The 21,253-nt window shown below is 52.7% G+C and overlaps 1 protein-coding gene across 1 annotated transcript; it reads left to right on the plus strand.

Moving 5' to 3' along the window:
• Window positions 1-13,868: 13,868 nt before the first annotated feature.
• LOC100286312 (arginine N-methyltransferase 2) lies at window positions 13,869-19,233 on the plus strand. The gene is made up of 2 exons (NM_001159199.1): window positions 13,869-14,937; window positions 18,663-19,233. Exons 1-2 carry the CDS (start codon window positions 14,265-14,267, stop codon window positions 18,980-18,982), a joined length of 993 nt encoding a protein of 330 aa, NP_001152671.1. The 5' UTR covers window positions 13,869-14,264; the 3' UTR covers window positions 18,983-19,233.
• The last annotated feature ends 2,020 nt before the right edge of the window (window positions 19,234-21,253 follow it).

The raw sequence follows: 21,253 nt of genomic DNA on the forward strand, positions 1-21,253 counted from the left end.
AGCCTCGGACCTCCTCTCCGACCTTGAAACGACATTCAAGTGTCTCAAAGTGAAAGGCGTAAAGCTCAATCCCGAGAAGTGTGTCTTCGGAGTCCCCCAAGCCATGCTCCTGGGGTTCATCGTCTCCGAGCGGGGCATCGAGGCCAACCCGGAGAAAATCGCGGCCATCACCAACATGGGGCCCATCAAGGACTTGAAAGGAGTACAGAGGGTCATGGGATGCCTTGTGGCTCTGAGCCGCTTCATCTCGCGCCTCGGCGAAAGAGGCCTGCCCCTGTATCGCCTCTTAAGGAAGACCGAGCGCTTCACTTGGACCCCCGAGGCCGAGGAAGCCCTCAGGAACTTGAAGGCACCCCTTACAAGCGCGCCCATCCTGGTGCCCCCCACTGCCGGAGAAGCCCTCTTGATCTACGTCGTCGCTACCACACAGGTGGTCAGCGCCGCGATCGTGGCCGAGAGACGAGAAGAAGGGCACGCATTGCCCGTCCAGAGGCCGGTCTACTTCATCAGTGAGGTACTGTCCGAGACCAAAATCCGCTACCTGCAAATTCAGAAGCTACTGTACGTGGTAATTCTGACACGGCGAAAGTTGCGACACTACTTCGAGTCTCATCCGGTGACTGTGGTGTCATCCTTCCCCCTGGGAGAGATCATCCAGTGCCGAGAGGCCTCGGGTAGGATTGCAAAGTGGGCGGTGGAGATCATGGGCGAGACGATCTCGTTCGCCCCTCGGAAGGCCATCAAGTCCCAAGTCTTGGCAGACTTTGTGGCTGAATGGGTCGACACCCATCTTCCAACAGCTCTGATCCAACCGGAACTCTGGACCATGTATTTCGATGGGTCGCTGATGAAAACAGGAGCGGGCGCGGGCCTGCTCTTTATCTCACCCCTCGGGAAGCACCTCCGCTACGTGCTGCGCTTCCATTTCCCGGCGTCCAACAACGTGGCCGAGTATGAGGCTCTGGTTAACGGGTTGTGCATCGCCATCGAGCTAGGGGTCCGGCGCCTCGACGCTCGTGGTGACTCGCAGCTTGTCATCGACCAAGTCATGAAGAATTCCCACTGCAGCGACCCGAAGATGGAAGCCTACTGCGACGAGGTTCGGCGCCTGGAGGACAAGTTCTATGGGCTCGAGCTCATCCACGTCGCTCGACGATACAACGAGACTGCAGACAAACTGGCTAAGATAGCCTCGAGGTGGACAACGATTCCTCCGGACGTCTTCTCCCAAGACCTACATCAACCCTCCGTCAACACCGACGACACGCCCGAGCCCGAGAAGGCCTCGGCCCTGCCCGAGGTGCCCTCAGCTCAGCCCGAGGCAGCCTCAGCCCCGCCCGAGGCACCCTCGGCCCCCGAGGGTGAGGCACTGCATGTCGAGGAAGAGCGGAATGAGGTCACGCCTAATCGAAACTGGCAGACCTCATACCTGCAATATCTCCACCGAGGAGAGCTACCCCTCGACAGAGCCGAAGCTCGGCAACTGGCGCGGCGCGCCAAGTCGTTCGTCTTGTTGGATGACGAAAAGGAGCTCTACCACCGCAGCCCCTCAGGGATCCTCCGGCGGTGCATATCCATCACCGAAGGTCAGGAGTTATTGCAAGAAATACACTCGGGGGCTTGCGGTCACCACGCAGCACCTCGAGCCCTCGTGGGAAACGTCTTCCGACAAGGTTTCTACTGGCCAACCGCGGTGGCCGACGCCACTAGGATTGTACGCACCTGCCAAGGGTGTCAATTCTATGCAAGGCAGACACACTTGCTCGCTCAGGCCTTGCAAACAATACCCATCACCTGGCCGTTTGCTGTGTGGGGTCTGGACCTCGTCGGTCCCTTGCAGAAGGCACCTAGGGGCTTCACGCACCTGCTGGTCGCCATCGACAAATTCTCCAAGTGGATCGAGGTCCGACCCCTAAACAGCATCAGGTCCGAACAGGCGGTGGCGTTCTTCACCAACATCATCCATTGCTTCGGGGTCCCGAACTCCATCATCACCGATAATGGCACCCAGTTCACCGGCAGGAAGTTCCTGGACTTCTGCGAGGACCACCACATCCGGGTGGACTGGGCCATCGTAGCTCACCCCATGACGAATGGGCAGGTAGAGCGTGCCAACGGCATGATCCTGCAAGGACTCAAGCCGAGGATCTACAACAACCTCAACAAGTTCGACAGACGATGGATGAAGGAACTCCCCTCGGTGGTCTGGAGTCTGAGGACGACGCCAAGCCGAGCCACGGGCTTCACGCCGTTTTTTCTAGTCTATGGGGCTGAGGCTATCTTGCCCACAGACTTAGAATACGGCTCCCCGAGGACGAGAGCATACGACGCCCGAAGCAACCAGACGAACCGAGAAGACTCACTAGACTAGCTAGAAGAGGCTCGAGACATGGCCTTACTACACTCGGCGCGGTATCAGCAGTCCCTACGACGCTACCACGCCCGAGGGGTTCGGTCCCGAGACCTCTAGGTGGGCGACTTGGTGCTTCGGCTACGACAAGATGCCCGAGGGCGCCATAAGCTCACGCCTCCCTGGGAAGGGTCGTTCATCATCGCCAAGATTCTGAAGCCCGGAACATACAAGCTGGCCAACAGTCAAGGCGAGGTCTACAACAATGCTTGGAACATCCGACAACTACGTCGCTTCTACCCTTAAGATGTTTTCAAGTCGTTCATGTACCTCGTTTACATACCCAAGCAAAGTCTAACCATCAAGGAAGGGTCAGCCTTGCCCCGGCAAAGCCCGACCCTCCCTCGGGGGCTAGAAGGGGGGAACCCCCTCTGCGTCAAAATTTTCCTCGGAAAAAGTCTTTCTGCCAGAACATCTTTCGTGCTTTTCAACTACTTCGATAGTGGAATCCTGAAAACAACGGAGTACACGTAAGCAGGCAAGGCCGACCGAGCCGAGGGACTCCTACGCCTCCGGGATACGGATACCTCACTCATCACCTTCTGCGATAAGTAACTCACGCTCGGATAAGCGATTCCGCTGACCGAACAAGTCTTAACTCTCGAAAACTTTTTCTGCCGAAACGATTTTTCGTGCCATCTCAACTATATCGATAACAGAATCCTACGGACGAGTAAGAGTACACGTAAGCGGCAAGGCCGACCGAGCCGAGGGACTCCTACGCCTCCGGGATACGGATACCTCACTCATCACCTTCTGCGATAAGTAACTCTCGCTCGGATAAACGATTCTGTTATCGACGAACAAGTCCTGATACTCGAAACAAGGGGAAAAGAAACGCAGCTTTACAACACAACGACGGTATGTTCGGGCCTCGGCGGCCGCAAAAAACATACGCACACTACAGACAAATTGTTCCTGCAGGTTCAGACGTCGGTAGGGGGAGCAGCAGCACCCTCGGCATCGACTCCACCTTCGGCGGAATCCGACCCGGCCTCGGACAGCAACACGGTCGAAGGATCTCCACCTTGAAGGAAGATGTCAGCACCACGCCTAGGCCATCGCCGCTAGGGTCTCCTCCAGGAACTCGGCCCAAGCAGACGGCCGGACCGGCCGCTCCGTAGCCTCAACCAGCTGTCCCCCGAGGACACCAGCCCGACTCATGGCCTCGGCAGCCCGACTCCAGGGTTGGTCCCGCCAGTGGATGACCTGGCCAGGTCCCAGCCGCCACTGCAAAAGCCTCCTCGACCTGGAAAGTCCCCTACTCCTGGGCCGACGAAGTTTCTTCTCCAGCCAACTCCGCCTCTGTCCATGCTGACACCGCTGCCTCCGGCTTCGGCTCATCGCAGAGCAGCCGAGGGTTCCTTCACTAAGCAAGAGAAGCCTCGAGCGGCAAGGCCGACCGAGCCGAGGGACTCCTACGCCTCCGGGATACGGATACCTCACTCGTCACCTTCCGCACAGGGCAACTCACACTTGGTTAAGCGGTCCAGCTAGCTGACAGGCGAGTCCTGGTGCTCAAAATGGGGAAGAAACACGGCTTTACGCCCAAATACACAGATGTTCAGGCCCCGACAGCCGCAATGAACATACGCCAACACTCAAGGTGCCATTACAAACAGGACTCCGGTTCCGTTCCCGCGGGTATGAACAACTTCCATACCAGGAGGCCCACGGGACGACGAACTCCAAGCGGCACACCGCTGCCCGCTCCTGCAGCAGCGACAACGACCTCCGTCCCGGGCGACAAGACGGCTGTAGCAACGGCTTCATGGCAAACGTTGCGGCGGAAAAGTTCTCGCCCACCAAGGACGAGAACCAGCCATTCAAGCCAGAGAGACAGAGGTCCAGGGGTGCAGGCGGAGTTGGCGATCTCGTCGGCAGAGAAACCTTCTCCGGCTGCCACCACCTCATCACCGACGGCGGTGTCCACCTGTCCGCCAACACCACACCAGCGGGCACCGGCCGCCCTGAAGCGCACCGGTAGGTCCTCACTCCCGTCCTCGTCACGAGAACGAGAATGGGACCGTCCCAGAACATGAGTACCGTGCTCGCGGCGTACGGCGTGTTGTGAGACCCCCCGGTGCGGCTGGCCACCGTCGCCCGGACAGAGGACGGAATGCTGCACCCTAGCTAGGCAGCAGCAGTCCACCTTCCCCGGCATGGCTGGAGGACGCCTCCTCCACAGAGCTGGAGGATGGTTTCCACCCCCAGAAGCTGGAGGGAGCGAGACGCCAGCCCACGCGAAGGCAAGCTCCGGCTCAGCTCGCCCTCCTCCCCAACTGAGGGCGGGGCGGAGGCCGCAGCCCGGCTCGCTTCTCTCCACCAAACTGCCCATTGGTGGGGGAACACAGCCGGGCCGCACGACAAAAATCCTTGAAGCCGAGCGATGGCTGAAAGGTACCAACCTCCACAAGGTTGCGCTCCTTCCACAACAAGACGAAGACAACGCGGGCGCTCCCCATCCGGGGGCTCGGAAGGCGGAAGGGCGCGACGCATGAGGGAAGTGCGAAGGCATGGCTACAGCCCAGGAGGTCGATCCCTTTTTAAAGGCGACTCTCCCCGCTCACGTCCTCAGCCGTCGCGGACTGAGTCTTCACCAACACGCTCCAAGGTCCTCCCCCTACGGCACGGGGGCTGGGCCCCACGCGTCATGCAAGCTGGCCTAGGACAGAAGAAGCCAAACCGCTGTGCGCGGAGCGTGTAACCGCCCAGCGGTTACAAGCATTCCTCTGTCTTCGCCCAAACCAGCGGGTGAAAGGGCGGACCGCCATGCAGGCGGCATGCAACTGCACCAAGGGGGGCATGCCCTTTCGACTTCGACGCATCCAGCATGGAGGCCCAGGCCCACACGTCATGTAACCGGCGCGCCGGTTACTACGTGCAAAAAACTGCAGCGCCACTTGCGCCAACGCCGCGCCTTCTCGACTACGGAACCGGTGCCGCGACTCGAGGCAACCCTGCGAATGGCCTAGCAGTGCCAACCAGGCACGCCGGTCACAGGTCTGTCAGCCGCGGGAGAAGGCGCGACGGTCAGTATGGCCAGAAGTGGGTCGGCAGTAATGGCGGCGGCAGGCGGGCGGAAGCAGCAGTCAAATCATCTGCAGGCTCACGTCCCCTCCTGGAACAGCGAGAGAGCCCTCTCCCACGGCGTGAAGACGACACGCCCGTGTTCCGTTCCTCGAACGGCTCGCGCATGCACAACGGCTGCCCCGCGAACCACTCGTCCCGTCGCATTAACTCTGCAGCAGGGCAGGCAACACCTTTGGCAGGCGAAGCGGGCGACGCTTCACCTCCGCCATAATGACCACGTCAAAAAAGGTGCGCCACGTCGTTCAATTTCGTATCCTTTTTTTCTTCCCCTTTCTCTCTCTTGCTACAGGGACCGGGAAAGGGGGATACTCCGAAAGGGATCCTTCTCCGCGAAGGAAGCGGGACCCGAGCCCTCCTACTTATCAGAGGTTCGAAGGCTGGCCCCCCGGAAGGGTTCGACAGCCGCCTCAGAGCACTCGGGCTCCGCGCCCACTACTGGTCAGAGGTTCGAAGGCTGGCCCCTCGGAAGGGTTCGACAGCCGCCTTAGGCCACTCGGGCTCCACGCCCACTACTGATCAGGGGTTCGCAGGCTGGCCCCCCAACGGGTTCGACAGCCGCCCTAGAGCACGCAGAGTGAGGGATGACTCTGGGTACGTTCGATACATAACCAAGGCTCGGGCTACGCTCCTGAGGTACCTTAGGACTTTTCCGAGACTAGCAGGAGCGATTCTGTAACGGAATCCCATCAGAGGGAGGCATCGAGCCCTCGGACCCTATCGAATGGGACTGGGTCCGGCAAATCACCTGCAGGTACTTTTGGAGCGCGCCTCTGGGCCACTAGCCGACCCTTATCGAACGGGGCATAGGAGTCCACTCGGATCACCCGTTAGTAACTCACTGGAGACACCATGTTCGGCGCCCTCCGAGGGCAACATGGCGCTTTCCCCCCTCCTCCTTGCGGAAAGGCGATGAAAGGGCGTATGAAAAAAGCCGAGTCAGTCCTTGACCGTCCTCTCGCCCTGTGCAGAGGCTCGGGGGCTGCTCTCGCAAACCCGGCTTCGGCCAACCCGTTGACAGCGTCAACATACCAGCCCGAGAACTCGGAACCTGACTATGCACCCGGGCAACGACCAGTTCGCATGAGGGAACAACCAAACCAGCCGAGGCATCACGAAAGGCATTAAGACCTCGAAGGAGTCAAACCACTCCTCCGAGGCCTCGGGGGCTACACCCGGCGGGTGCGCTCGCGCGCACCCACCGGAACAAAATGCAACCGAGAAAGGCCGGTCCCCTTGCAAAAAAGTGCGGCAAAGCCTCCAAGCGAGTACCCACACTCCCTTTGAGGCTCGGGGGCTACTGTCGGGGACCGTAATTAGGGATACCCCCAAGGCTCCTAATCTTAGCTGGTAACCCCCATCAGCACAAAGCTGCAAAGGCCTGATGGGCGCAATTCCGGTCAAGGCTCCGTCCACTAAAGGGACACGATATCGCCTCATCCGAGCCCAGCCTCAGGCAGGAATGGTAGACCAAGGCAGATTCACGCCTCGCCCGAGGGTCCCCTCAAGCAACGGGCGCACCTTTGACTCGCCCGAGGCCCAGCTCGGGCAGGCTTCACGGAGAAGCAACCTTAGCCAGATCGCCTCACCAGCCAACCGGATCACAGGAGCATTCAATGCAAGGGTCGTCTGACACCTTATCCTGACGCGCGCTCTCCAGTCGACAAGGCCGAAGTGACCGTAGTCACTTCGCCCCTCCACTGACTAACCTGACAGGAAAACAGCGCCGCCTGTGCTGCTCCGACTGCTGTGCCACCTGCCAGGGTGAGGCTGACAGCAGCCAAGTCCAGCCTCGGGCGCCATAGGAATCTCCGCCTCGCCCGACCCCAGGGCTCGGACTCGACCTCGCTCCAGAAGATGGTCTCTGCCTCGCCCGACCCCAGGGCTCAGACTCGACCTCGCCTCGGACGATGGTCTCCGCCTCGCCCGACCCCAGGGCTTGGACTCAACCTCGACTCCGGAAGACGGTCTCCGCCTCGCCCGACCCCAGGGCTCGGACTCGACCTCGCCTCAGACGACGGTCTTTGCCTCGCCCGACCCTAGGGCTCGGACTCAACCTCGACTCCGGAAGACGGTCTCCGCCTCGCCCGACCCTAGGGCTCGGACTCAACCTCGACTCCGGAAGACGGTCTCCGCCTCGCCTGACCCCCGGGCTCGGGCTCAGCCTCGACCTCGGAGGAGCCACCGCCTCGCCCGACCTCGGGCTCGGACCGACCACGCCACAAGGGGGCCATCATTACCCTACCCCTAGCTAGCCCAGGCTAGCCCAGGCTACGGGGAACAAGACCGGCGTCCCATCTGGCTCGCCCCGATAAAACAAGTAATGATGGCACCCCGCGTGCTCCATGACGACGACGGTTCTCAGCCCCCTACGGAAGCAAGGAGACGTCAGCAAGGATCCGACAGCCCCGACAGCTGTGCTTCTACAGGGCTCAAGCGCTCCTCTGACGGCCACGACGCCACATGAACAGGGCTCCAACACCTCTCCGACAGCCACGTCGGCATGTACATAGGGCTCTAGCTCCCCTCTGCTAGACACGTTAGCACACTGCTACACCCCCCCATTGTACACCTGGACCCTCTCCTTACGTCTATAAAAGGAAGGTCCATGGCCCTCGTACGAAAAGGTGGCTGCGCGGGAGAACGGGCTGACGCGCAGTCTCACGCCCTCTCTCTCTCCCTCGCGAACGTTTGTAACCCCCTACTGCAAGCGCATCCGCCCTGGGCGTAGGACAACACGAGGCCGCGGTTTCCTCTCACTGGTTTTCCCCCCTTGTGCTCCGTCTCGCGCCGACCCATCTAGGCTGGGACACGCAGCGACAATTTACTCGTCAGTCCAGGGACCCCCCGGGGTCGAAACGCCGACAATAGTGACAGACTGCCCACCTGCAACGATGACTGGTGCCGAAATTTGTCAACAGATAGATGGGCTCGTGGCCAATATAGAAGGTGGTTTTGTGGGATATGGTGAGCAGCATATGTGGACACATAAGTTTGGCTTGACTCGGCTCCCCTATTATGACGACCTGCTCCTTCCACACAACATTGACGTGATGCACACTGAAAAGAATGTTGCTGAGGCACTATGGGCAACAATTATGGACATTCCTGATAAGTCAAAGGATAACGTAAAGGCAAGAGTGGATCTGGCAGCGTTATGTGATAGACCAAACCTAGAGATGAAGCTGCCAAGTGGCGGAAAGACGTGGAGAAGGCCTAAGGCCGATTCGTCCTAAGCAGGGCCTAGAGGAAGGAAGTACTTTAGTGGATCAAGATGTTGATGTTTCCTGATGGGTATGCAGCTAACCTGAGTAGGGGGTGAACTTATCTACTATGCGAGTCTTAGGGATGAAGAGTCATGCCTTCCACATATGGATTGAACGGATTCTTCCTGCGATGGTTCGAGGCTATGTCCCTGAGCATGTCTGGCTAGCGCTTTTAGAGTTGAGCTATTTCTTCCGTCAGCTTTGTGCAAAAGAGTTATCTCGAACCGTGGTTGCAGACTTGGAAAGATTGGCACCCGTATTACTGTGTATGCTTGAGAAGATATTTCCACCCAGATTCTTCAATCCAATGCAGCATTTGATTCTTCATCTCCCCTATGAGGCACGAACGGGGGGCCCGTGCAGGGACGTTGGTGCTATCCAATCGAGAGATGTCTAAAGACTATTCGAAATAAATGTAGAAATAAATGCAAAGTCGAGGCTTTCATTGCAGAGGCATACATTCTAGAGGAGGTGTCAAACTTCACAACAACTTATTATGCTGACAAACTGCCGAGCGTGCATAATCCACCCCCTCGTTACAATGATGGCGACAATGAATCAAACCTTAGCATATTTCGAGGCCAACTCGGAAGCGCAAGTGGCTCGACCACTAAGACCCTGACACATGAAGAGTGGCGGCATATCATGTTATATGTATTGACCAACCTTGAAGAGGTGACGCCATACATGGAACAATTTCTTCATGAATTCTGGCATCGATCAAGGGACCCCACTCCACAGGAATATGACACTCTTCTTAGAAAGGGTGCGAGAAATGGGTTACCCGATTTCATTTCCTGGTTCAAACGTAAGGTACGTGCTTAGTTTGTAAAAGAGATACGCCTTTGAACTCAATTTAGCGTCTTTTAACTTGCGAATACTTGCAGGGCCAAAGAGACCCGTCTATAAGTGCCGAGTTGAGACAAGTAGCCAACGGCTTTGCTTATAGGGTCAAGAAATATTCTGGGTATGACATCAATGGATACCATTTTCGCACAACAAACTATGACAAAAGTTGGCCCAATCAGAAAACAACGTGTTCTGAAGTTTTTACGCTCGGCCTTGACGATGTCGATTATTTTGGATAAATCGAAGAAATATATGAGCTCAATTTTTATGGTTCCAAACCTCTTACTCCAGTGATATTCAAATGTCATTGGTTTGACCCTCAAGTGATGAGACGGACACATTCTAATCTTGGGATAGTTGAAATTTGACAAGATTCCACCTTACCAGGAGACGATGTCTATATCGTGGCCCAACAGGCCACACAAGTGTATTATCTCCCATATGCGTGCCAAACGAAAGAACATCTTAAGGGTTGGGATGTTGTGTATAAGGTATCGCCGCATGGCAGGTTACCTGTTCCTAACGATGAAGATTACAACTTAGACCCGGACATATATGATGGAGAGTTCTTCTAAGAAGATGGGCTAGAAGGGCGATTTGAGATAGACTTAACCAAAGCTATCAGAATGGACGTAGATATTGAAATGGTTGTTGATGAGGAGGATGATGAGGTACAAAATGATAATGACTTAGTAATCCTTGAAGGCAATGACATTAATGACGAACTTGCGTCTTCCGATGGTGTTGAGATTGAAATAGTTGATAGTGATGATGAGAGTTATGATCCGGCTAACCCCGACACATATGAAGATTATTTTTAATCGATGTAATGCTATATGACTTTTTATTTCGCACCTGTCTTTAAATACATCTTTTTATATGTGCTTATTTGTTTACTCTTAATTGCAGGTTTTTGGACAAATATGGTCGGCGGTAATTAGCTGAGGAGGAGGAGGAGGAGGAGGAGTAGGACGGCGGACGAGGCAGAGCAGGCGGCGCCTTAGGACGACGACGACCAGCAGCAGGACAACGATGACCAGCAGCAGGACGCCTCAGGTTTTGGCGCCTCAGGTTCGAGGAGCATCTACCTATGAGGTCCCGCGAGTCTCCCTCAGTGTCCCATACTTCAGGACAGGCGACCGCTGATTCGGCCGGATGGGGAGAGGTATGTAACTTTATGTTCTTCATTCTTGTTCATATTATGTGTTCAAAATTATAATATAAACTAATACTTTTTATTTATCACTTGGACAGGTCTTGGACGGTTGTGGATTATGCTGGGGGTCATCGTTGCCCCCCAATAGCATCCTCGGCCTGCTGTGCAGGGAACACTTCTCTGGAGTGGTTGAGTACGTTGGAGTGACGGGCCCAGCCTACACCTTCGACCACTATGTCGTCGCCCCCGATGTAGTAGACCGGGACAGCCGAGAATTCAATAACAAGGCAGAGCGGGTGAAGCAAGAGCTGTGGGTAAGTCTTAGTATAATGTAAAATATGTCACATTCGTTGCAAATTTTTGAAATAATGTATGGATACATCGTTTTTGTATACAGGATTTCTTCATATGCGAGGCTGGATACGAGGCTAGGGCGGATATGGTGGCCACCACGAGCTGTAAGAAGCTCGTCGTGGACATGCACTATGAGGCCCGAATCCAGGCCATCATCACCTACCACGGCTCCATCCTTGGAGAGAAGGTGACCAAGCAGCAAGTCCGAACCATGTCGTTGACCAGGGACCAGTACCCGCATGTAAAGTCATGCATGTTTGGTACCAGTACTCCATGCATGAATTTTATTTTATCTCCTGATATGCACTTTACGTGTTTACTTTGTAGATGATTCCACATTGGTGCATCGCACATCCTCTGTGCTGGGAGCAGATGGTGGATAGGTGGTGTTCGGCTGAGTGGGACGAGGCGCACAACGCTAGTCGGGAACGACATATGATGATGCAAGGTCCCTTCCACCACCAAGGCGGGTGGAGCCTGGGCCAATATGCCGAAGCATGGGTACGCCCTCTTTTTTATTTAGGTATATAGCACTGGATTAGATACTATTTCTAACTATCTCGTTGGTTTTCTTGCAGTCGGCGTCACATGGTGGCCGGCCTTGCTCCACCTTCTCGGCCTATGCTATGGCTCATAAGGGCAAGGCGACGTCCGACGTCACCTACAACCCGGATGACGGGCTCGAGGCCTACACCAACCCCACTGTCTACAACCGCCTTCATGACTACACCGCCATGGCGCAGGAGGTCCATGGCCCAGATTATGATCCGAGCACCGAGCCGATCGACCTCGATGTGCTCATGAGGGTCGAAGGAGGCAAGAGACATAGACGGTACTGGATTGCCGACGGGGCAATCGACTCGTCCTCCACTCCCACTCTATCTCAGGTGCGAGCAAGGAGCATGGGCTCGAGTCCAGCCATACGACCTCGGCACGATAGCTCACAGCATCGCATACAACAACTCGAGGTTAGTGCTTCTGTAACTCATCCTTCCTTAAGTTATATACCTTCTCTTTGAGTTACTATAACGTTGGCTTGTAATATTACAGACCCAACTAGAAGAAGAGAGGAGGGAACGTTAAGAGATGGAGGCGAGGATAATGACGGAGCGGGCAGCGGCTGATCAGAGGATGGCGGAGATGTTCCAGTACATGCTTGGCGCCGTATAGGGTTTCGCTCCACCACCTCCATTGTTCCCTGCAGTTGACCCTGCTCTGTTCCAAACTCTTGTGAGTATCAAAATTGTAGTTACATGTTGGTAATGCATCTGGTATAACACATGCAATCTCTTCTCTGTGCAGGACCAATCTGGGGCGGCATCTAACAACCCTCATGAAGGGTTTAGCCCAACGCAGCACCAGTCGAACCGCCCACCTCCATGAGAGTTATGTTTTCAGTATTTCGAACACAAAACTTATGTTGGATACTTGTAAGAGCTTGTGAACTTGTGTTGATACTTCTGAACTTCTGTTAATACTGTTTGTGTTGATAACCTCTCAACTTATGTTGAATACTTATGTCAGAATTTGTGTTAATACTGTTTGTGTTGGCTATATATGTCTGTGATGATCTGTGATGTATATATGTGATATCTGTGAATATCTTTTGTTTGTTTGGATGAAATAGAGAAAACAAATAAAAAAGGTGTGTACTGGTCACTTTGCCGAGTACACTCGGCAAAGAGGTGCTTTGCCGAGTGTCAGGACCATAACACTCGGCAAAGAACCAAGACCTGGGCACCAGTATAGGTTCTTTGCCGAGTGTAATGGCTCTGGCACTCGGCAAAGAAGCACGCTTTGCCGAGTGCCATACTAAACTATCGGTAAAGTACCTGACATGGGGACCCCTCTGGCGGATTCTTTGCCGAGTGTAGGTAGTAGACACTCAGCAAAGAGGTAAATTCTTTGCCGAGTGTATTAAAAAACACTCGGCAAAGGAGTCGTCTTTATCGAGTGTTACCTGGGACACTCGACAAAGACGCCGTCTCCGTCAACCGGCGCTGTAACGGCTGCTTTTCTTTGCCGAGTGTTCTCTGGCACTCGGCAAACCACTTTGCCGAGTGCCCGAGAAAAAAATACTCAGCAAAGAAGGCTTTGCCGATGCACTGTGTGCCGAGCCCTCTTTGTCGAGCCGAGTGTTTTTAAGGCTTTACCGAGTGCTTCAGGCACTCGGCAAAGCCGTCGATTCCGGTAGTGTAGAGAACAAAGAGATAATATTATGTATGTTCTCTGGCTCGTTCCAAGGTGGTCGAGCTCGACAATACCCTAAATAAACTGCGCTCTAATTGGGAGCATAACTCTATAATTTTAGTTGTGGCCCTCGGTCACAAGTCACAGGTGTTATATTAAACACGGCTAGGGCCAGCAAGCTTCCTTCTTTCGCTAAGTCTAGCCAACATAATTCCTAAGGACTCGATCTCTGATCCAGCACCCGAATGACTGAATCTCCTAAGGCTGTCTCCAACAGACTGTGTATATGTATGGTATAGAGTATACACCATTTAGATATTCGAGTTTGAAATAGTAGGAGGTTATGCGAAAGTTGCTGGAGAGTGGTAGACTCTAACGCCCCTACTGTGCTGGCCACCGACGCATGCAGAACCTAACGTAGATGCCAGCACACTACCTCAAGACACCACGGTGACTTTGTCCGCAATTTATCTTGTCTTGGGTCTTAAGTTACGACTAGCTACTGCATTCTCCTCTTCCTTTATAGTTTATACAGTACTAGTTTATTATAGATAAATTTAATTAGACATCTAGAGGCTATCAACAAACACCTTGCGTGCCTTCAACCAGGTGTGGTGGAAGTGGAAGTCACCAATTTCTCATCCGGCACCAATTAGCTCACGAGCGTTGCTAAGCTGATCGGCGGCGACTGAGCGACGTTACGCAGCTACCGCCAAATCAAAGAGAGGAACATGTGCGATTGTGCGAGTGCGATCCGGTCCCTTTCGTGGAGTGACCTCGACGAACTGGGCCATAACTAGTCAAGGCAGGGGCATAAGGGCTTTAACCCTGGTGCACTGACTGGGCCGACATAGGTTCAATGGAGAAATCATAAGGCCCAACGCTCGCGAGCTAAAACCTCAGAGAAAAAAAAGGGTGACTCACTGACTCCACTGCTCCACCCAAAAAAATGGCGGCGGCGCCGGAGGAGCTGCTCTGCGCGGCGGCGAAGTCCGGTGAAGAGGGCGAAGTCGCTAAACTCCTTGCTTCAGGAGCTGACGCGACCCACTTCGATGCCGACGGCTTGACGCCGCTGATGCACGCGTCCGCGGGGGGGCACGCCGCCGTTGCGCGCCTCCTCCTCGACTGCGGTGCGCCCTGGAACGCGCTCTCCCCCTCGGGCCTCTCGGCAGGGGACCTAGCCTCCGACCCCGACACCTACGACCTCCTCCTCGACCACGCCATCCGCTCCGAGCTCGTCCTGGGCACCGTCGCGCGGCGGCAAGCGGCCCCCGCGAACGGTCCCCCGGCCGAGAGCTACCTCGAATCCAGGGTCTCGTTCAGCGAGGAGAGGGTGATGGACGCGGAGAGCAAGGCGGTGATGATGGCGTGGGAGCGGCCGCTGATGGAGGCGCACGCGCGGGCGGTGTGCCAAGGCGGCGGCAAGGTGCTCAACGTGGGGTTCGGCATGGGGCTCGTGGACGAAGCGATACAGAGGTACGGGCCCGAGGAGCACACCATTGTCGAGGCCCACCCGGAGGTGTACGAGCGGATGCTCAAGCTCGGATGGGGCGACAAGAAGAACGTCAGGATCGTGTTCGGGCGATGGCAGGACGTGATGCCGCAGCTCGGATCTTATGACGGTATACTATAGCTTTTACCTTTGCTTATTCGTTTATTGTTGCCATGTTTGGTCATCAATGTTGCAACGCTTTATTGTCTGAGGGTAAGTTTTCTGTTGTTCAATGTCCTAGTTGTAGGTGTGTGTCTCAAGTGAGATTTTCATAGGTTGCATTGCATTATCCTTGGCATGCCCTATATAGGTATTCTAGAGTATGGGGAAGTTGTGCAAAGCTGAAGGACGGAAAATTGTTGGGAGTATGCTCCGGGTGAAATTTCCATAGGTTGCATTATCCTTGTGGTCCCCTGGTAGGGATTCGAGAGTATGGAGAAGTTGGGCAAAAGCTGAAGGTCACAAAATTTCTCGAGTATGTATCAGGTGAAGTTTCCATAGGTTGGCAGGAATTCAGGAGCATGAGGAAAGTCGGGCAACAGCTGAAGGAAAGAAAATTGCTGGCAGGCTTAAGAGAACTACAATAGTACTCCCTTTGGTCGTCGATATTAGATGACAGGATTGATAAAGTAAGTAGTAAATTTACTGCTCTACCCCTGCTAATTGCTGACGAGAAAGCAATAAATCAGTGTACCCTGTTCGTCTGACCGTTCCTCAATTACTCTCCCTGTTCTTTGCCGTTGAATGCTGCTTTCCACATCGCTGTGCTTGCCATCCACCGGCATGGCTCCACCAGTACTGTGCCCACTGCCCAGTGACCTCATCCACTATTTTTTTTAGATTATGGAAACAAAATGTTCTAGCCTTTTGCAATCTCTTGCATATGGCCTTACAAATCGAAAAAAAGACAACCATCCATCATAAACATACTCAGAAGGAAAACATCAACAAATCAAGCTCCCTCTAATCTAGCGTTGGACCACCTCTAAATATCGACATACCGCAAGGACTTCGTGTTGAGATTGTTCTTTCTGCAACAATCTCCAGAATCTGAGCCATCATGTTGCCCTGAAAAGAACCTGCATAATTGATGATTTTGGTTTAAAAGTAAAGACAACATCATTGCGACAAAGTCAAATAGACCAAAACATTGCCGCCACTTCAATTAGGAGTTTTTTTCTTTGTGTTGTTCCCTTGTTAGCAATCCAGGACCCAATTATATAATTAATATTGTTCGATTCTCTATATTTATGGCAAAGTAAATAATTCTCTAAATATTTCTAGTAAGGTAACAATCAAATAACAGATGTTGAATAGACACATTTTGATTACAAAAGCTGCATTTTAAACAACCTTTCCAACCTCGCTTAGCTAATTTGTCTTTAGCTAATGTCCCTGGTTCCCGGTGTTCACTTCCTCCGCTGATAGTGTTATGCTCAGCCAAAAGGGATGGCAATCGAACATTGATTTGAGAAAGTGAATTGCTGAGATCAAATGGATCGTGTTTGGATGACTCTCATGTTTCTCATCTAATCCATCAGAGTACAGCATGCTACACCACCGTTAAGAACCCCTTGACCTGCATTGGTGCCCTCACTGAAGCTCGAACCTCCATCATGACTGGACCTCAGATCTGAAAGGAGAGGAAGAAAGATGAATGTATGGAGTGTGGGATGTTCAAGATAAGGGCTTCCACCAGTAAGCTTGCACCTGAGACGTGAACATGACCTTGTGGGCTACAATATTCAGCTGTGTCTCCACAAACGGCCTCATCCAGGCAATCTTTGCCTGAAGCACACTGGCTGCTAGCCAACTACTGCTCATTCCGAGCTGTACTGTACCTGAGGATACTGTGAGGAGCATGTTTGGAGGACAGGGACTGCCACTGCCAGCCAGGAGATGGTGGTATCGACGGCATGAGACAACATGGAACTCATGGTGGGTGCCTCTGTTATTGTTGCCAGGTTATTGTTGCCAGGTTAGACCATGTACAACCCAGAGCCCTTGGTTCAGTTTTTCAAGTATAGGAAACAGTTAATAGACTGCATAATACAATCAAGAGCCCCTACATCATAAATGTAGTGAAGAGAATATATATAGAAAGTCGTGTAGAGAAGGGCTCTTCGTGACGTCTCTTGGTTTTTTTTCACTAAACCCCCTAATTAATGGGGTGAGCAGGGGCATTAGTGGATATGATGCGTTTAATTCGGCCAATTTTTTCCAGTGACAAGTACTGTTGCACTTTTCCAGAATCTCAGAAACATCAGGTATTATTGACTGGAGGGAGTATATTCAAAGTTTTCAAGTTAGTGCTTCTAAAGCTTTCAGAGTAGGTAATTTTGGACCTTTTGTCAGGAAAAGTGTGCGTCTAGACAGTTTTTGAATTTATGTTTACGTTGAACATATTTACAGGCGTCTGTAGAACTGCTTACCAGTTTACCACATGAGTATTATGTTGCAAACAGCCATTTCATGGCTTTATGTGGCACTTGGAAACCTTGTTGAGCTTCAATCAGGTGGAGTAATTTGCAACAGTATGCACAGAGCTAGTGTTTTCATTTGGTGGAACTTATTTAAAGCTCAGCCTTCGTTTATGTTAGTAATATCTTACTCTTTTTTTTGGGGGCATCTTTCTTCATCCACCGAAGTAACTTTTTTTGGCATAATGGTGGTGGTGGTTGTTGTGCTATTCCAAATAAGAAAAGTAGTTGGTAAGTATTTAGGCCATAAGGCCTCTTTAGAATATATAGATGTGAGAAAGAATAAAAACACGCTGCAAAGTCATAGCCCCAGAGGAATGTAGTAGGAAATGCAGAAAAAAGGTGGAGGAATTGTGTTTGAATTGGTAGTTGAGAAAACATAGGAACTTAGAGGACACTGCAATACTTTTAACCAAATGTGATACGTATACATTTTAGTCAACGTGCAACGGGAAACTGTGAAAACAAAACCTGTAAATCTGTCTATTTATATTACTTTTCTCTGTCCATGTCTCTCTGTCCTCCTTTTTCCTCGTTTCTCTTCTTATATTAAGAGCACAAGCACCTGGACCAACATTTCTCCCTACCAAACAACACAACCTGCCAACACCCATGGGTTCCTTATAAGCAAGACCCTTTGTCTTCACCCTTTTTTTTAATCCTTTCTTCAAGTGTCATACAGTGATTTATTTGTTTAAGTGTAGCATCCTGTTCTAAATACGTGAGTTGCATCTTCTTGAGTCCATTCTACGCTGTGGATTCATATCTCAACATCGTGTTCTTTCATGCTTCATTTATGAGCATAGATAACAATGCCATGGAAGATGTAGTTCTTGCTTGACAATTATTGTGATGGTAACTTGGATGATGAATAATGTATGTTCAAATAGAAGTAGGCCGGTGCATGACAATTGATTGATTCCAAAGCCTAGTCACCATCGTCTGTGGATAATTTGAAGAATTAAGAGCACATATGTCCTCTAAAGATCTAGTTCGGATATGTCAAACCATGTGCAGCTTGCCATCTCTGAGACAACTGCACATAGACTAATTAATTATTATTTTTTTTCCTTCGGAATATCAAAAGGAAGGAAGAAAGGAACCTGCAACCAACTACGCTGAAGTGTTTGCTGCGACAGCTGAAATTGATATGTAACTGACTAACTGCCAATCCGACGATGACCACCTTTTGTCTGATTTTATAATCAAACAAAAGTTACAATCTATTTACCATCAAAGATGAATATGAATTCACGCTCAGAATGGATACTTACTAGTTACTACCATAAAACAGCTCGACTTTCCTCTGAGTGCAGCCATGAAAACCACAGTAGGAAAAATCTTCTCTAACGCCATTGTTTCCTTACGTGCTCAGGCATATTCTTCGACACGTACGGGGAATACTACGAGGACATGAGAGAGTTCCACCAGCACCTTCCTAAGCTACTGAAGCCCGGAGGCATCTACTCGTACTTCAACGGCCTCTGCGGCGACAACGCGTTCTTCCACGCCGTGTATTGCCAGCTCGTCGCGCTGGAGCTCGCGAACCTTGGGTACTCGACGCAGTTCATCCCTCTGCCGGTCAAAGATTGCCTGGCGGAGGAGGTCTGGAAGGGCGTGAAGCGGAAGTACTGGCAACTGGACACCTACTACCTCCCTGCTTGCCAGTCAGAATCAGAATCTACTATCAAGTAGTGATGAGTTATTTCTAGTCTGCGTTCTGAAGTTGGTTGTCTGTTTTGAGCTACGTACATTTTTGTTCTGTGTTACGAATGTTAACCCTTTCACTTTCGGGAGCTGAATTTTCTTTGGGCGTGTGGTGATTTGCCCTCTCTCGTATGCTCCTGACGCGTGCGTGCATTCGTGGTTCGAAAAATAGAATTGTCATGGAAAAATTTGGTTCCCTGACGATCATTTTCCTTGCCATGTTGGACCGCGTGGCTCTATTCAGAATAGGCTTCCAAATCACTCACCTACTGCCGCCTGGTGCTGGTGCTGGTGCTGTTGGCATCAAAGTGGCCGGGCCGCCGCTGGTCACTCTCACTGCCTGAGTGCCTGGGTCAGTGGAGGGGTGGTCTGGGTGTCTGACTAACCTTGAAAGCTGGAACGGTCGGTCTCGTCTGTGGCGTGCAGACTCCGCGGTGCATGTCGTTATTGTGGAACTGATTTTTCAGCTGTCTACTACAACATGTGGGTTTCCATGTCTTTCCATGTTCTGGACGCAGCTTTTTCCAACCCGAAACAACGATCTCCTCGCCCCAGCAAGTTGGCCTGGGAGAGATCGTGTGCCCAAGACGTGTCCGTCGTCTGCTGGACGTCGCAATAGCTACACGATACAGATGATGAAACTGTGTCTGAGCAACCTACGGAGCTGTCAGCTCAGAGGTAGTGCGGTGGAAACACGTGGCGATTCCGCTCCCGGTTTCCTGTGGCTGGCCTTGTTATCGATAACAAATTGAACAACGCGTACTAGTATCACGAAAAAATTGCTATTTTGGTACTTCTAATGTGGGCTCTCTGCTATTATGTACTCCTATGTTTATAATTTTGGGACCATTTATGTTTATGATATATGGATCTGAATCTGATGGTAAAATAGAGAAGTCCATAACTGAGAGTGACAAAATAACAAATTTCCCATTATCACAATGGCAAGTGCGTCCCCGTGCCGTGAAGAACAGGAGGAGGCATGCGTTCTCCGTTCTCGCTCAGGTGCTCAGAACGTTGCGATGTCCTCCTCCTCTGCACCGCCGTGCCGTCGCCCTCTGGCCTCTGCGCATGCAGGCGGCCGGGACAGTGCCCTGCCCCCCCGGTTCCTGGAACTCGTGAGCTGCGACCATCTGTCGTTTGCTGGGGGCGAACGCGGAACGCATCCAGTCGGTCAGAGATGAGGAGCAAAGGAGGCAAGGGCAGCCGAGTAGTGGCAGGCTGGTTGCGCCTCCCCGTGATAGCGGACGCGATTTCCTCGACCGACGCGTCGCTGTCCGTGTGGTCTTCACCTATCCCCGTGCAGCGAGGCCGCCCACGCTGGCCGGCTGGAAACCCCCACCGGCCGCCGGCCGGCAGGCGCCTGACTCGCCGCCCGCCCAGGCCACGCCACGGCAGCCTCCCGGTCGCGTCAGCTTTCATGTCCGTTGCGCTGCGCTTTCCATGAGCAGCGGCCATCCATCCATCCATCCATCCATCGGCACGCAACACATGTCCGCTCGGCCACGTGCCCCGCCTCCTCAACGCACAGCTGGGTGCACAAGCACAACGACCTATCGGCTATCAGTGTGGCAAAAAAAAAAGTCCGCTTTGTACACCATTGCGGTGGCAGTTTACCACCATACCTTGCGCCGCCGTCCTAGCGAGTACCAGCAATGGGTTCTACAGTGAGTGACCGTCGTATTTCGTTAAGCACGGCCATGTGGCACCGCGGTCGCTGCCACGTTACCGTTACCAACGCACGTTTGCTATCTCTACTTCAAGCCACTCACTCCGTTCCGTTTCCACTTAAGTCATAACTAAACTGATTTTAAGGGGCTCGTGGTGAGCTTTAGTAAGACTTAAAAATTATATAGAACGGCATAATAATATTATACATTAGCCTTCAATAGAAGCTACAGGCAGCAGGAGGAAGGAGCTAGCAGACCTGTGTGGGTGGGTACTAGTAGTAGGCAAGTGGCACTACTACTACTCCCGTGCAGTGCATCACAGGCCCACCGCATTACACCAGGTGCACGCCGCACACAGTTGCCATTGCCATGCCAGCCACACGAGGTGTACATACTCGTAGGACTCTAGATGCAAGATTGGCCCGCTCCGCTGTCACGTGCGTTCTGCTAGGGACAACAACCACAACAACACAACACAACCAGCGCGTGAAATTGCCGGCTCGCTTGGATGCGATGCGATGCAACCCCCGCGTCGCGTAAGCGTTGACGTTTCTGCCGCCGCCCGCTTTGCCCTTCTTTATTTTTTTCT

This window comes from Zea mays, chromosome 5 (assembly GCF_902167145.1).
Source record: "Zea mays cultivar B73 chromosome 5, Zm-B73-REFERENCE-NAM-5.0, whole genome shotgun sequence".
Taxonomy (NCBI): Eukaryota; Viridiplantae; Streptophyta; class Magnoliopsida; order Poales; family Poaceae; genus Zea; species Zea mays.